We start from the raw sequence: 17754 nt of genomic DNA on the forward strand, positions 1-17754 counted from the left end.
CTATAGCGTCTTCATTAACCTCGTACGTGATTAAATCTAGCCCTCCTCCCCTCGTTCACTCCTCCTTTCCTATTTAGCTCTTTTTATCTCATTCCTTTCCTCCTCGTTTTCATCTTTCTCCGACTCTCCTCTCAGCTCATTTCACTTCTCATTTAGAGTGCAGATAAACGAAGCTTTTATCCAGGCAGGGATGCCATAAACCAATTCAAACAGAGACTGGAGATGGGTTATCACTTGTATTGCCTCACGCTTGTTGAAACACGGCTCTAAAATTGATACGATTATTTCTCATAACATAAGAGAGTGAGTCATGTAGAGAGTCGCAAAACAGGGGAGAGACTGATAGTGTAATAGATGTTTTTACATATTTTTTTTCTTTCCCTTCAAATTAGTAACCACATCTATTCTTTCTTGTATCATGTCATTATGTTATTATCTCTTTTTTGGACATTTTGCTTCTTCTGTGTTTTTCTTCTGCTGAGAGAAAGTGATATAAAGACGGGGACAAAAGGAGATAAAGCAAAAGGAAAAGGAGGAGATTACCTAAAAAAGACAAACAGAACAGAGAAGATCAGAGCTGCACTAAGCTCAGATCTCTAATACCTCTGTCTGTCCATCTATTTGTCCCCAGGCTCAAGCCCTGATACGGCCCGCATAACACAACAACACATGATACATTACTAATTGGAAGGAGATTGATGTTTTTGCGCAAAGTCACCCGGTTCCCAGAAAACCAAAATTAATCTGTACATCTGAGTGTGTGCATGTGTGTGATGTATGTGTGGTGTGTGTGTGCGTATGTGCACGTGTGTGTGTGCGTGCATGTATGAGTGTTGAGGCTTAGTAAGAACCACTGTTCATATCCAGAGGGCTGAGTGTGTTAGCACACAATGAGTTTATAATCCTCATGTCTATTGAGGAGATGTAGTTTTAGCCTGAGGTGACCCGGTGCCACACACTGAGGAGACAGGGAAAGTAGCAGAGCATTAACTGCACTACATAGTGAATTTGTCAGTTTGTTATGTTTATAACCAAGACACATTTCAATGCACTCTGTCTGACCCAAGGGGGAATATTTCACAATATTCTATTACATTAACTGTTTTGATTCATGAAGATTGGAACAAACAAAAGTGATGTTTGTCAATGGGGGTCGAAACATACTAACATATACTGTTTGTGCCTGGTATCATTAACTTGGAATAAACAGTAATGTCATTTATCATTGCAAAAAGAGATCAGGGTTTCTGGTTTTCAATCAGCTAAATTTAAGACTTTTTAAGATATTTTTAAGACCATTATTAATGTAATTTGAGACCCAAGCCAATTTCACATCCATACTGGCAAAAAAGTACAAAGTATATGAGGTAAAATTTGATTTCCCATGCGACTATATCCAATAGTCGTCCAAAGTAAATAGAGTATTTTCTTGCACAAAGTGCAGCAGACTTCAAATTTCTTGCTATTCTGGCTTCAGCTGAGTCCTAAATGTGCAGTTCTCGAGCCAGATCTCATTTAATTTGCACCTGGAAACAATTTTAACTGATTGCTTCTTGAAGTAGCTAGAAGACGCCACATTAGCTCACACACCACATCACGACACAATCACTGTGTGACCTGACTAGACTGTGCAGTTTGTATTAGTGGTTGACTGAGGTTAATGCAACTTTATACAACTTAACATTCATTTCATAATCCTATCAATTTTTAAGACACGTCACAATCATATTTAAGACATTTTAGGTTTATAATTCAGATTACTAGATTTTATACTTGTTAAGGACCCATAGAAACCCAGGAGATGTTACATCACTTACATGTCTTTCAATGCCATGGCGTCCTCCATGGATCCCTCAGCCAACAGGGCACGGATTACATGATCGTAAGGGGCGGGGCCTAACCCCACACCCTTTCTATCGCATTCCTTCAGAATCTCATAGGCTTCTGTAGAAATAGAAGAAAAAAAAGAGGCATAATTTGAGTTTTAATGGATTAACAGTGTAATCAGCTCTCACAAAGACAGCTACAGCAATGAAATACAATGTTAATATCTTCATTTCACTTCACTAAAAAATCGCTACTTGCAGTACAAGTTTCCAGTCAATGATTAGTTTGAAGCTCCATCAAGCAATATATTTTTTATATTAACACTGAATCATTTACGTTTGTGTGATGTGAAAGTGTTGACAGTTCAGTACTTGCTGAGATTTAACACTCAACTCTTGTAGCTCTCCACAGCTTTTAAGGTGTCAGTATTCTTCAGCTGAGGTGCCTGTCAGATGGTTGAGCAGCTTCTGAAACCCCCTACCCCCAAACTTAACGAGGCTGGAAGGGGCGGTGTGCGGGACAGTTTTTTTTGTAACTTTCCATAACCAACGATCTAACAAGCCTGCTCACTTCACGCAGCAACCGACAGGGTATACGAAGGTGAGGAGGTTTGCAGGGTCACACTATGAATGCTTTCAATTAAGGACTTTCCAAAAATGTGTTATTATCCCCACTGGTGTCTGGACCACAGCTTTACAGTTATCATGTGGACTCAGTACAGTTGAGTCAGAGCGATTTCAGAACTATGTTTTTATAGTTATATTCCTTGGTGTGGACAGCCCTTTAGGGTGGTTTCACATCTGTACTTCAGTTACTAAATGATATGCTAAAATATATGGCTCATAAAGATCACTTTTCTGATTGCTTCACAAATAGGTTTCATGGTCAGCATTTATTACTAGTTTAGCATTTTAAATTATGCTAAAATCACATATCTGCCATTATAAAATCCAGTGGTTCGCTCGTTTGCTTGCAGACTACAAACAAACCACATTAGAGTCTACTTTGAAGCTTGAAAAGGTGGGTCTCAGGTTGTTTAGTCCAAACCGGGGCTTCATTTCATGCCAGTCCAAACAAACTGCACTAACTGGACAAACATACTGGCGTCTGTTTTAGGCAAACCACACAGGTTAGGTGCAAAAGAACCCTTACATTCATGAGACTGGCGAGATGAACGATTCCAACTGGAGGCCCATATTGCTGATTGTGCTTTACATTCTAATACACAGCTTTTTGCTGCCTAGTGGTCAAAATCTTATTGCAGCTTCAAATAGAAACCTGACACACTTTAGTTTAAGTGCTTCAGATTCCCTTCTCATGTCTCTGTGTCATGTTGGACAACAACACCAGGCCATCCCGCCGCTTACCTTTGGCTTTGCCCTTTTTGCAGAGGGCCATCAAACGGACCTGTTGTTCGGCACCACTGTCAACTGCGGGGTGGTTTGTTGCTGCCTTGACATTCTGTTTGGTGTCACCTTGTTCGTACCAGGTCTGTAAATCACACAAACATGGAAAACTGATAAAACACAGTCCGATGTTCCCATTAAAACAGCAGCATTCAAGCCTGTGCACATGTTCAACTGTGTGCTCTGGCAATGAGCTAGTGTGTGCACATGTGTGTGTGTGTGTGTGTGTGTGTGTGTGTGTGTGTGTGTGTGTGTGTGTGTGTATGACAGTGCAATAATGCTGCTGTGCCGGCAGGGCAGGGTCCCGTAATGCTCAGTCACCCATGTAGCGGTGAGGGGAGGGGGTTAAGCTGTATTGGCTAGGGGCAAATTAGGTCTGGCACCCCAGGGGCAAAAGAGAAGTGTGTGTGCGTTAGGGAGAGTGTGTGTCGGAGCGGGGGTGTCAACTCAAGAGCCCCAGGGGTCACCAAGTTCATTGCTCCAGGCAACAGCAATCACTTCCTGTTTCATCATGCTTTAGGCTACTGGAGCACGTGAAAAAGAGGAAAAATGCAGCAAAGAGGAACTGAGCAACAGAATATTATATTACTTAACAAAAAAACTCCCTTCTGTCTTTATTCTTTTTTTTTTTTTTTAAATACACATTCAGATTCTGTCCGTTTTATTTTGTCTTTAGGTCAGAATACAGTTAAGGCCACATGCACAGATACACGTAAGAATCCAGCAGCAGCCATATGGCAGCATTTATCTGCTGGCTAAATTAGTCCGGCATTACAGATTTACAGACAGATCAAGCTGTAATTCCTTTCACCAGGCAGCCCGTCTGATTGACCACACTTCAGATCAGAACCTCAATCCTGTTTCCTCTGCATGTAATGAACAGAGGCTTAAAGCGGAGCAGGGGGGTGGGGGGGTGGGTGCTGTACGGAGAGAGCAGTTGAGGAGAGCTTCCAGGGGTTTTTGGGGTTAGTTCAAATGATAAGAGGTTGGGGTCAACATTCTCTTTGGTTAATCTATGCAGTGTGAAAATAATTGGGAAATACGAACTAGACGATTGTATTTTAAATGATGAGAGCAGCTTTAGTTTGTATTTGGCTTCACTCACTTCTCATCTATGCATCTCCAGCTCCTTGCTATATCAACAGAGGACAATATATAGTACATAGTAGACCTACAATAACCATGTATAGAATATTACTCGGCCATCAGCCCCCCTATACTACACATATTTTGTTTGTTCGGTTTAATTTAAAAATAAAAAGTGCACAGTTTAAGACGTTTTGTACCTGTAGACTTAAAAAAGAAAATATGAAAGAATATTACTGGGCATTGTCATTTGGAGAGTTAGAGGGTCCTGGTTTTTAAATTTACCTTCAGTTTCTCATTAAGCTTTCAGTAATTTGTGTTTATATTTATTTATTTCTTGTGTACCCTTGCCGTTTGTTTCAACATTCATGTGTGATTTGGCTGCTGTAACACTGCAATTTCTCATCAGGATTCAATAACGTTGCCTCTTTGGAACATGAGCTGTAATACAATTTAAGTCCACTCATCAAGACCATGTCTAATATCACTGTAGGGCTGCAATTTACAATTATGTTAATAATCCAGAATCAATTAAATTCCAGTGCCATGAAAGAGTGAGAATGACCATCAAGGGTTCCCAGGTCCTAGGCTGACATCTGCAAATTACTTTTTGTATAATGAAAGCACAAAAAATATTAAAGTTACAAGATATAAAACAAAAAGACCCTGCAAATCCTCAAATTTGAGAAGCTGCAATCAAAAGAAAATTTGCATCTTGGCTTGATAAATGACTTAAAATATTAATAGATTATCTGTCCATCAACTTCATCTCATTTAGGACAGAAATATACGTACAGGCACTGATGTAATGTGGTTTAACCATTAGTTCTGAATGCCTGTGTGTTACGTTTGACCTCAGGCACTCCTTCAGAGCTCGTGGCCTTTCATGCTTTCAGCTTTATCTGCTCTGCTTTTCCCCCCTCAGGATCCTCCTGGCAATTATTCTTCTGAATAGCAGATCTGCCTAATGAGCGTTACTGGGATGTAGATATTCTAATGCAGGGGTTTTTACCTCAGGCACCTCAAAGGGCACCTCCTGGCCGTTACTCTTCAGTATGTCAGCCAGCATGCGCAGGGTCCTCTCCCTGGGAATGATGTTCTCCTCCTGCATCTTCGTCCACACTGCTTCTGCCTTCTTCCAGTCGTTGGTCTCCTCTGAAAACAGCCAGAAACAAAGCAGTGGGAATGAGAAAGGATCTGTTCTTATGCAATTTATTATGAAAGCCATGACACACGCACACACTGACCCATGTGGTTGTATTGTCAGTCCATACTGGTTGTAGCTCAGCAGTCAGCCTGCACCACACAGTAATTTCTGACAAAGCGCTCCATGCTGAGAGAGGGCAATCAAAGCACTAATCTGATCAACTGACTGACCCTCAACTATGCTGTAATTTAGGAAACACACTAACTAGTGCTATATGTGTGTGTGTAGGGAGGTGGGAGAAATGGGTTGACAATCAGCTTTAACACTCCAATCACAACTGTTATCTGCTCTGCTCTCCACTGCAGCAATCACACCATGTCTTGTGCACTTACTTCTGACTGATCCCTTTCTCCGTCTTTCTCTCTCGCTCTCACACGCACACACACATATACACACACACACACTAGGGCACTATACACTCAGAAGCACACCCAGAGGTGGGAGACCATGACAACAAACAGAGAAATAAAACACAATTCAACATGGTCTCCTTTGGTTATTAAAAGCTTTAGAGATTTATATATTACATTTGCTAACTTTGAGCAATTGTTAACATAAAATTCAGCCCTGAGCCCTGAGCCCCATCTTTCCTGATGAAACACAGTTGGACATCACACTCTGAGAGGAACCTTGACAATAATCTATAGATAAATCTGCTCTTTACAAACCACCTCATTAAAAGACACATACCTCCTCCATTTGCACTCAGCACAGACTTCTACCATGTAAACTTATTCAAACGGCTCGCTGGACTAGAGCAAAATTATCACATCATCAAATTTTACGAGGATGGGAACCTCAATCGTGTGAGATGCAACCAGTCCGCTGCAAATTATGTGCGCATGTTTTGGTGTTGCCCATCTCGAGTTGATTTCTGAAAATACATTTTTAACACACTTTCAAAAACAATATATGGTTGAGAGCAGACATAAGTCCCATCCCATGATCACACCACCCTTAGGGTGGAAAAGAAATACTGAAAAAGCGGCCAGTCAGCATGTGTGTCAGTTGCAATCACTTCATCAAAATTAAACTGTGTGTGCTGATTGTGTCTGTAGATACAAGTAAATCAGAAAAGAGTGATAAAATAACTAATGTTTTACTGTGAAAAAATATGGCCCTATCACAATACACAAACTTAAAACAATATTCATTACCTAAAGATTCAATAAGGTAACTGTTTGTCAGGTTTGTCAGTCTCGATGGAGGCGGACGGAAAGAGGCCCCATTTCTTTCATTTTCTTCCTATGTAATGAGAACGACTTTTGATCAGCAAACACACAGCATAAGTGCTCACCTGACTGGCCAGATGATTTGGGCAGGTAAAAGCTAACCAGTGCTATAATCTTGAGTTGAGAATTTTGTTACAAGAGACTTTTAAGTTTAAGTCCAGCACTCTGATATATGTTACATCTGTTAAATCTCTGCCCAGACAGTGACTCAGACGCATTTTTCACTTGAGCATCCTAGACTGTAATAAATGTTTTGATGAAACAATAAGAACTGTACCAGAGAATCATGATCTCAATTCTTAGGGAGAAAAATTGTGATTCACATTTTAGCAAGAATTGTGCTGCTCTAATCCTTGTTTTTTGTGTATTTCTGTTGATGTACTATCTTTATACTTCTCGGATTACTTAAAAATCCAACAAAGAAAGTTGTACAAAGAAAGAAGCAAAACAGAAGAACAAAGACAGACACAGATGAAAGAGGGGAAGTGACTTACTGCAGAGACGGAGGATGTAGCTGTACATCTCATCTCTGTCGCACTCAAACAGCTTGGCTGTCATGTCCACCATCTGCTCCAAGGACTCCACCTATACACACAAACACAACGGTGTATAATTTAAGTTGGAATTTTTATATTTTCATTTGTTGCTTTTCGTCTTTACGGCCTTGATTAGACGAGCCTGCGTGTTTGTTTGTGTGTGTTACCTGGTTGCCATTAATGCACCTCTCTGCGTACCACTGCAGGCGTCCAGGCCTTGCCCTCAGGCCAGGGGTCTACGAGAAGAAAAACATAAGAATTTCTAAGGAATGAAAAGAGGAGGTAAATAAGAGAGTATCAAAACTGTGGCTCCAATAAACATCTCCTGGGTGGTGGTGTTGTCGTGTAACTCATGTGGGAAGTGTGTGGATGTCAAACTTTTCTCATCTGACCTGACTTCTGTTTATTGATGCAATAAACTTGTTACTACTAGTGCAAAATCCATGAAAATACGGTTATAACAAAACAAAATTATCCTTTAAATCCAGCCTAGAATATCTTAAAGCATAAGACTTAAATCATAGTACAAGCTGGACATCAAGTCTATTAAAGATCAATGGAATAAAAATATAAAATATAGTCTTAAATGCTTTGCTGCAATATCCATAGTGTAACTGCCTATTGATCCATACAAACCCTTCCAGTCTAAAGAGCTTTTTAATATTCCTTAGCTGACACACACCAAGTATAGCCTCATATATAAGAATCAATACAGATGGGTATATCACTGGTTTAAAAAAATGAAATGTGTCTCCTGTTATGTGAGTACAGCAGTTGTACATTCACATCACATTGACATAGTTTCTAACCTCCTAACACAATATTTAAGTGTAAACTGGCACAAGGAATGTGAAATTAATGCTTGTGTGGCCTTGAGTGGGCTTACAGTATATAGGTGCATAAAAGCTACAGGGCAGCGTGTCACTACACAGTTAAATGTGTTTAGAAAGGTTTAATACATGCAGTTGGCATCAGATCTTCATAGCAGGGACGCGACTAAAGATTATTTTCATCATCACTTAGTCTGCTGGTTATTTCATCTTCTTGAAAATGTCCATCACAAGTTCCCAGAAGCTAAGGTGACGTCTTCCAAAAAAAAGGCTTGTTTGTTCGACCAACCCCAAAGATATTAAATTTACAATCCTACAAAACGGAGAAAAGCAGCCTAGTCCTATGTTTTGAGTCTAGAGATTTTTTGAACACTTAATTTATTTTCAAATTTGCAGTCAATTCACCGTATCAACAGGCCTGAATCAATTTTATAATCAATCTTCTAATCTAAGAGAGGACCCTGTGTGGACTGATGACAATACAGGTTCTGCTACACTGAGGGGAGGAAAAACAAAAAATGTCAGCACAAATATTTTAAAAATCATCATAATACCAGTACCGATACCAGTACCCTTAAATTGATGTCAATACCATTAGCGTTCTTCATTTGACGCTTACCTCATTTCATGAATGGAAATATTCCTGAAATAATCCATCTTTTATCAGATGCTAAAGGTGTGTAGTACAACCAGATTTTCAAAAGTTTTGGTGGCATCTCAGCATGCTGTACTGCCAGCTCCGTCAAAAACACTGCACTCGACTTCACCACACCGTCAACTGTATGAGTTGTAGCTGCTGCAGTAGTGGGCAAATCATACATCCATACTATACAATGAACTGTTGTGCCACTGCCTGCGTAAATTCTGTTGGAACCAGATCTTTCAAATTGCATTCGGCACCTTCACTAATCATACAGAATTTTCAGAACCACAATGGAGATACAAATAAATCAAACAGGACCACATGAGTGATGGAAATATTGTAAATCCTGTACACTTTTTAGTACTACTTGCCAGAAAAGGTTTGAGTGGAAAAGAACAAGACTTTGAAGGTTTTGTTTCCCTGAATGCTGAGCTGAGCCCAGTCACAGGAGAAAACAGAAAAAATGCTCAATAAACTGTCCACTTTGGATGCAAAATTACAGGTTAAAAGTTCAAAACAGAACAATACGATGAGGTCGAAATCGTACTGGCATCAAAGTCCCAACAGCTACAAATAGTCTTGCATTTCTGGGAGATTTGTAATACTTTTAGGACACCAGTGATATGCAGATAGACAGAGTGAATGTGCTGTCAAATAAGGGCGGACATAGATTGACCTGCAGGCTCGTGTAGCAAAGATTTAGCTTGATATGTGGAGTGACTAGATGATTATTATCATGGAATAACAGTGATCAGGATTTCATCTGTCTCTTGGGGCTCTGATACAATCTGAATAAGACTGGGATTGAGAAATCTCGCCCTCCACCTCTTCCCAGTAATCTGGAGGGAAAAAAAAAAAAAGAGATACAGACAGGGCGATCGGCCAGGAAGTTAATCTGAACGGGGATCAACAGCGCTCAATCCCCGCTGGCCTCTTTGATGGGAGCCCATCATACTGCGAGAGGGAGGGGAAAGTCAAGAAAAGACGGGCCTCAACCCTTTTCTCCGACTGTCCCTCGCTGCCGTCATCCTTTTCCTCTTTCAATCCCCACTCCTCTCAATCCCTCCCTCCCTCCTTCAAATCTCCCTTGCTCCTGCTCTGCCTTTTTCCCTGCCTCTCCATCCCTCCATCCGGCCCAGGCAGAGGCATTATGTTCTTACCCAACCAGCCAAAGGGACAAATTAAAATGTGTTGCACTCACTCACTCTGTCTCTCAGTCTGTCTAATCTTCTTAGAGACTAAGGCCCAGTGCAAGTGCTCCATCTCCGATTCCCTTTACTTGGTAAAGTCTTGCAGGCTCAAAGCAGCCTTTGCACAGCTACTCGCAAACACACACACACACACGAATATGTTTGGGATTTTGAATCTGTCAGGACAAATCTCCCTAATCTGGGCAAAAAACAAAATCCTCAGAAATAAGACGGCACATAACTCACACACACGCATGGGCGGATCAAAAGAATACAAAGTAGAAACAAACAAGCGCAGACTCTCACTTTCACAAAGAGATAATGGAAAAATGTCATCAGGTCAGATTATCGGGACAATCCTCTGACATACACACACACATACACACAGCAGAGAGTATTACAGTTCACTCTGCCTCTTCTTGTGTGGCCTTTAGCTGCTAAAACATCTTTACAGGTTTCTCTCTCGTCTTTATGAACATGTACACAAAAAGAAAAAGACAGAACCGACCTCATCTCACCTCCACTTAACAAAAACCTCTCCATCTCAATTCCTAATGTTCTAATTCCACTAATCACCTGGCCACTTAGTCCACACACACACACACACACACACACACACACAAACACACACACGGCCAAACCCCTCTCCCTAACACAAAAACACATAATGGCTCACCACTCTTTAGCAATACTACCTAACCTTGACCATCACACACATGCGCGTGCCGCAATAATAGGCCTGGCCACCTGACAATCCTCTACCTAACCTTGACCATTTAGCACAAAATTGGCCACCTTTCTCTATCATTACATTTAATTAGCTGTGATTAATCAGCTGCCAATTATACCAAACACAGCCTAAAGAGAGACACCACTCTGGACTACCACTTGACGCTCTCATAGGGGAAAAAAGTATTTGTGTGTTTGAGTGCGTGTGGGTATGCATATTGGAGTGATAGAACTGATTTTATTGTTTAATATATCATCAGCACTATCCATCCATCGTCATACAGGTATAATGATTTACAGTTCAGAAGTTAACTTTCTCTTCTTTGCTCTAAACATCTATGCAGGTGAAGCAGGAAATATATCCCCTTAGTTAAAGAGGACAAACCACTGAGCTGACAATCTATATACACACACACACACACACACACACACACATATATATATATAAGTAATGTTCAAATACACTAAACAATTATACTTTAAAGCTAAATTAATCAATATTATTCTATCAACAATGAATGAAGCTGTTGCTCATAATCACTCCTCAGCTAAGTGAAGTGTTCTTGTTTTCTTTGTTTTCAGCCGCAACTTAACAGTTTTGGTTTACTCTCACTGATCTCATTTCCAGCTGCAGCAGGCAGCTGTTTTCAGAGAGAAAGCTCTGAAAAACCCTTTGTACACTACCTTCTCAGCACCAAGCAGCGGACAGACACAGTTAGTAACTAGCTGGTGAACATAGTGGAGCTTAAGAGCCACAACCTCTGAAGTTGGGTGCGACCAAAAATGGAGCTAAAAACAGGAGAGTGAATATTTGATTCATCAGTTTGAACAAAACACAACTTTGGGTAAATTCTGATGCTGCCCCTCACCTGGGCAATGCATAAATAGGCAACTGATTACTGACACATTCTCAGCGACAATTTTAATCTAAATGATAACATGTCCGTGTTTGTCTGTCTGAAAACACGGAGTGAAATGACACAATTCAAAACTCGGGCAAGATCCATCGAGCCTGAGTTTGTCAACTTAAACACCTAACTGCAAAGCAATATGGTGACGCACAAGGTGGATAGTTTCCATTTCTATGCAGCATGTTAGCCCTCTCCTCCTGTCTCTTTTATAGCGTGCTAATATGCCAAATGACCTGCCGTTCAGAGACTCACCATACAAACATCAGTTTGCTGTAGCCATTCATGTGTTCCCGAGCAGATACAGTAGGATTCATTTGGAAGTTGGGATTACCAATTCAGAACTACTGACCTCTAACATGTTTACAGGAAGCCATTACATATAGAAAGAGCCAAATATAACAGAATGTCTTCCTGGGTTCAAGGTCATCATTTCAGAAATTTGAGTAAATGTGCACATGATGTTTCAACATAAATTGTCAAGCTATTATACTGTAATGCTTAAAGACCTGCAAGTTTATCCTCAACCTCAAGTCCATGACAAACCAAACAAACCCTCATGCTATAAGCCAACAGATAGGGCTGATGCAGCTGAGCTTTTGTCACTCAACGCTACATCTTCCACTGACATCAAGGACAACATATACATCTGTGGCCCATTTACAAGACATCAATCTCACACATCCCTGGCATGTAGCTGCTTTTCTGTTACGAGCAGGATAGCAGCCATAAATCTAGCAGGAGGGGAATGAGAGCCACAATAACAACATGTCAATAATGTTTAAGAGGGTTTGGAAATCCTCAAGAGGGATAAATCCCTCTTTTAGCGCAAAACAGGACACGAGAGAGAGCAGAGTGAGAACGAGGGAGTTAAGGTATTTTATTCCTGTCTTTTGTTCTCATCCTGATCAGACAACATAATGGCCTTGTTTCCCTTTCTCTAATGTCAGGCTCATCCCTCAATTCATTTATTCATCAATCTCTCTGTCCTGCTATCCAGTCCCCGACCACCCGTCCCTTTTATCCATGTGAAAATCGCTTCTTATCTGCCCGCTTTGCCTCTCTCTTTTTCTCACACTAATCTACAGGGCTTATAGCAGGACTTAAGACGACAAAGATATAAATATTCATAAAATATTCAGGTCAGATGAGCTACAAGAACAAAGAGTTTGGCAATTACATCCTGGCATGTCCTCTGTGGCTTGTGACAGTCGTGCAGATGTAATCATGACTTTTTTTTCTTGAACTTCTTTCATCAGGTAGCTCAACTAAGATAAAGTTCTTTGATGAAGTGGAGTTGCAGTCAATCAACAAACCAGAGATGCTTCAAATAAAGAGATCAGATATAGTCACTTTAGCTTTTTTTCACATTTGGTATCATGAGGCAGAAGCAGAATAACAGCTTGTATGTCACATTTTGCACTAACTATGGGGACGCTAAATAAAATATGTAAGTCATGGCGCCATGTGCGTGTGACCAGAAAAAAACAAAACAAACAAACAAATTCAAAACCTCGTCCATTCATGTAAAAGTTTGAGTACCTGTGAAATGCAAACCTGCCTTGATATCACTCAGAAACAATATAAATCTAAGTTAATATTGGAATTATCTCATTATGGTTACAGCACTACAGGAAAGACGTGACACAAATCTGACAGACTCTTAGTGTTCTACTATTATATATTATATTATTAGATTATTGTTACACATTAATGTAAAAGCAGGATTTTACTGTTGTGGTTGGTGGAGGTTGAGCTATTTTTAATTATTTTGAAAAGGACTGCAACCAATGATTTTTATTTTTATTTTTATAATTATGGACTAAGCTGCTGAATATTTCTCGCTTCATTGATTGATTGTTTTGCTTGTAAAAACTACCAAATACCATCACAATTAGCCAGAACTAAAAAAAACAAAACAAAAAAACAATAGTCCAAAATTCAAACATATTAAAAATAAATTAAATTTTATATGAACAGTACAAGGGAAAGCAGCAACTCCTCACATCTGTGAAGCTGGAACCATGAAATTATTGTACAGGAGAAATGAGCTTTGGCCTATTGACTGATCATTTCTGCTCAATATAATGTTAGGTAGTTGAGTTCTTACCAAAACATTAGATTTTATGAGCTCTTCACATGTTGTGTGTGCAGGAACCATAGTTTGTCAAGTAAATAGTAATGAAAGCAATAATAACAAGATTTAAAAAAAGAAAAAAGAAGAAAATACTTATGATTAGACCTTTCTAGACTTTCTAGGAAGTGATGAAATAACGTTGATCAGCCACATGGCTTAATAAAAGAGCTCCTTCATCCCAGTCACTTTTTGAAAACAAGGCTACATTAGTTTCAGGAAGAGACCATATCAGAAAACCCACTCTGGCTCCCACAGTTCTTTTGTGTGTGTGTTTACCTCAATGATCTTGCGAGCCTCACGGAAGCGGCCCGTCTGCAGGAACGCAAAGAACAGATCATACAGCATGGTCATCTCTCCTCGCGTCTGACTCACAAAGTCCATGGCTGAAGAGAGAAGACAAAGAGACAGACAGACGGAGGAAAACAGAGCAGAGAGAGGTCATGAATAAAAATGCCTGCAAGGTGAACAAACACACCCGACACTTCATCTTTTCTCGCTGATTCCATTATTTGGCACAATGTCCCAGCCACAAAGCAGCCATATCAAGCCTGCTCTCCAACAAACACACACAAGTCCCGAATGAAAGCCTAAGCTCTCATGGTAAACTTGCTAAAGCGCTCTGCTCAGCGTTACGTGCTATCTCTGTCCAGCAGCTTCGGGACAGGTACCACACGTGCACAAGCACGCAAGCACGCACACACAGAGCAAACTTTCAGTCTTCCGAATGGCCCTGCATATTCAGCAGAGGAGGAAAGAATAATCCCTCTCCCTTCACTTGCTGTCATCTGAAGTCAACAGAAGAACAATGTGCTGCGATTTTGCTTTTTGAACTTTAATAATTAAATTAATTCAAGGTCTAAATCCAATGTAGCAAATTTCGCAGCCAAGTTTCACACCAGTTGGACCACAATTAAAGGGACTGTTCAGATTATTTGATGTGGGATTGTATGAGGCACTTATCCATAGTGCATCAGCTACAATAGATGCTGGTCGGACACTGACCAGCATCTATTGCTGGTCAACTTCACTGGCAAAGTGAAGTTGTGAAATAATTCCAAATATAGCACACACTTATATTGAAACAGATTTTTTGTGAGGTGGACCTTTTTTAAGTGGCTAAAATACCTTTTGTTGCTGATCTGTCCACAGCAGTACATTGCTTAACTTACTCTCTACTTCTCCAAGCTAAGGGCGTGCCGACCGCTTTCTACTGTAGCTGATACAGTGGCTACGGATAAGTACCTCACACAACCTCACATCAAACCTTCAAGTAGTATTTTTGCGTGCATAAATTAATGTGCTTTTCCTTTTCCACATCCCACATACCTGTAAATTTTTTCATGACAGAAACCTCCAGGTTAAAAGCATGTATAATGACCTTTTCTTGTTTCAAAATAGACTGGTGGTTGCTATGGTTGCCAGAACCTCACTAAAAACCCTACATTTTATTTTTCTGTTGATGCTTGAACTCATGCCAAGGTCGGACACGTGAGTCAAGATCTTTTGACGAGGCATGTCATGCTTTTAGTGTGTGTTTGGACCACTGAAGGCCAGTCTGTTGGAAGTCTGCACGTTTGATGGTTCCAGTACACTTTTGCTTTTATCGCAGGTGGTGTATTTTAAGGTGACTTATTCATGCACCGCAACAGCATGGAGCACGAAGCATGGGAGCAAGCCATGGTGCAGCAGGCTGCGGCACTCAACATGTACTCATAATGTCGTCAGGTCGAGTGCAACTCAAGGTTTATGTCATAAGTTATCCCTCTCTACTGCTTTATATGAGGAAGAGGGTGGAGGGGGGCTGAATCATTTGTTATTTCAAGATCCACTGATTCGTTGGCGTCAGTTCACATTGTGGTTTCTGTCAGACGTTTGTTGTAGTTTTTTTTTTTTTTTTTGAGGGTGCAGCCACTGACTCTGAGCGTCTGTCACCTTTCAGTTGGGGGTCAGAGACGAGGGTGGGAGGGACAGGTGGATGAGGGAGTGGGTGAAAGGGGAGGTGGAGAGGTGCTCCACTGCACGGTTTCAACCTTTACGCACTCCACAGCCACTTGCCCCTGTAGCACGTTGAACTTGACCTTTTCACTGAGCCGCTGTCGACATGCAGGGAGGCCGTTCAAAATGTGATCGGCTGCCGTGCTTCATCACGACCCCGGCCAAACCTTTTCCGTTCTCTGGTCCTCTTACACACTCTTGGAATTGTTGGCACTTATTACGTGTACGTTTAATGCAAACACTGCACGGGCACTTTGGATTAGCTCCCCCTCCACACACACAGGCATGAATAATAGAAGGATAGAGTTAACCAGGAGGAACAGAAACTTTGATCAAGCAGAGCCAAAGTGATTTTTTTTAAAATACAGCTGCGAGAAGCACTGACAGTTTGCACTACTATTGTGAACTACAATGGGGACATCTGGATAATAATAAGCCTTAAACAAAGTGTGATGTATGTGCATTTTTTCAAAAATCATGGATCTGTTGTATCCTGGTGGCCTGGAGATTTGTACTGTGGCTAAACCAGCATTGTCTTTAGAAGACTTTTCCTTTCTATTATTTTCCTGATGTGCGTCTGTAAGCAAGAGAGTAGAGAGAAGGATGGTTTTTAAAAGTCTACCTTATTCAGCTCACAGTACTTTTGTAGCTTCTAACTAAATGTCTGTTGTTTGGAGTTTACTTTCTCTCCTGTGGGAAAGGAGGACATTTATTTTGAAGAATAAATGGGATGTTTATTCACCATTTTACAGCCGCATGACTTTAGATGAGCAGCTATCAGTTAGACACACACTTGAGGCGGGTGTGAACTCCGCCATGCTGGGCTGAAGTGTCAAGTCAAACTAGCATGTTTGTAAAAGGGGTAAAGGCATTGCAGACGTTACTGACAAGCCTTCTTTGCCTCTGCCAGAAAAAGGGTGTCTTTTTTTTTTTTTTTGCAATAAATACCTGTGACTAGTGCAGACATTTGACCTGGGATTGAATTCTTGTTGTACCCTTTCCCACTGAAGACAGTTAATGTGGCTTTCGTCCAGTGTAAAAGGGGTTAAAGTGGCATCATTAAATTGCTTATTTTGCAAGAAAACAAAAGTTGTGAAAACAAAGGTATCCAATTCATAAAAGAATGGGAGAAAATCAGCAAAGGCTTGACTTCCCTTTTTTAATTTGTACGGCAAACTACTGAAGTAAATAATTAAACTGTCAACAAATGCTGTGTTGATTTACTGAATCGTTTCAGTACTATATTGATGGATCTGAAATGTGTGTGTAACCTTTCTGCAGCAGTTCGGTGTCTCCTTTCTCCACCAGGCCAACAATGATGTCGTGGCTGCGAGGCAGTAGTTTGTAGCGCTTCTGACACTCCACTGCTGCGTCCAGAGCGCCGGACAGGTCCTTACTGCAGGCACGCGACCACACACACACGCAGAAAAAGGAGAGAGCAGAGAGCAAGTTAGATGTCAGGTCTGTCCAATCAGTCACGTACAGGATGGTGTCAGTGGAGAATAGAATGTATCATGGGGTGTTAACCCTGTGACCTCCTGTTTGAGCACTATGACCCTCCACAACAATACAGGCCTTTGAATTCATGACAGCACAACTGCAGGTGATGAAGCCTTTTGGCCCCAATACATCATTCTCACACAATCAGGCACACTCTCATACCTGTCTGCGCGGGGCTAATGTCTCTCTGGACAGGCTTTTAGAGGGGAAGCAATGCAACAGACAAAAGGACTCGCCTGATCTTTACCCTCTGCACTCAGTTCCTCTCGCATCTTCCAGCGTCTCTCACCCTTTTCTCCTCTTTTGTCCTCTCTAACACCCTTTAACCTCTCCCTATTTTGTCTTCCTCTCATTTCCCTTTCCTCCCGATCCTCTCTTCTTCTCCTCTTTTCCTCCTCACCCTCTTCCTTTCGATTTCATGCTGTCAGCTCACACTCCCCTCCGATGACCTCGCCCCCCAGCTGAGCAATTTTCGCAGAAATATGGCAACAACATTAGAAACCCTCCCTACTTCGTCTCATGTCATCC

The 17754-nt window shown here is 41.0% G+C and overlaps 1 protein-coding gene across 1 annotated transcript in view; it reads right to left on the reverse strand.

Annotated features, from left to right (window-relative positions):
- The window catches only part of lrpprc (leucine-rich pentatricopeptide repeat containing), a 70659-nt gene that overhangs the window by 15241 nt on the left and 37664 nt on the right, over positions 1–17754 (reverse strand). The window contains exons 24-30 of the mRNA XM_084735409.1: positions 16998–17122; positions 14008–14114; positions 7462–7530; positions 7253–7343; positions 5332–5474; positions 3195–3318; positions 1818–1944 (exon numbers count right to left, since the gene is read on the reverse strand). Coding sequence (XP_084591535.1) covers positions 1818–1944; positions 3195–3318; positions 5332–5474; positions 7253–7343; positions 7462–7530; positions 14008–14114; positions 16998–17122 — 786 coding nt within the window. The remainder of the gene's footprint in view (positions 1–1817; positions 1945–3194; positions 3319–5331; positions 5475–7252; positions 7344–7461; positions 7531–14007; positions 14115–16997; positions 17123–17754) is intronic.

The sequence above is a fragment of the Lutjanus erythropterus genome, chromosome 14 (genome assembly GCF_056507025.1).
Source record: "Lutjanus erythropterus isolate fLutEry1 chromosome 14, fLutEry1.hap2, whole genome shotgun sequence".
NCBI classification, from domain to species: domain Eukaryota; kingdom Metazoa; phylum Chordata; class Actinopteri; order Lutjaniformes; family Lutjanidae; genus Lutjanus; species Lutjanus erythropterus.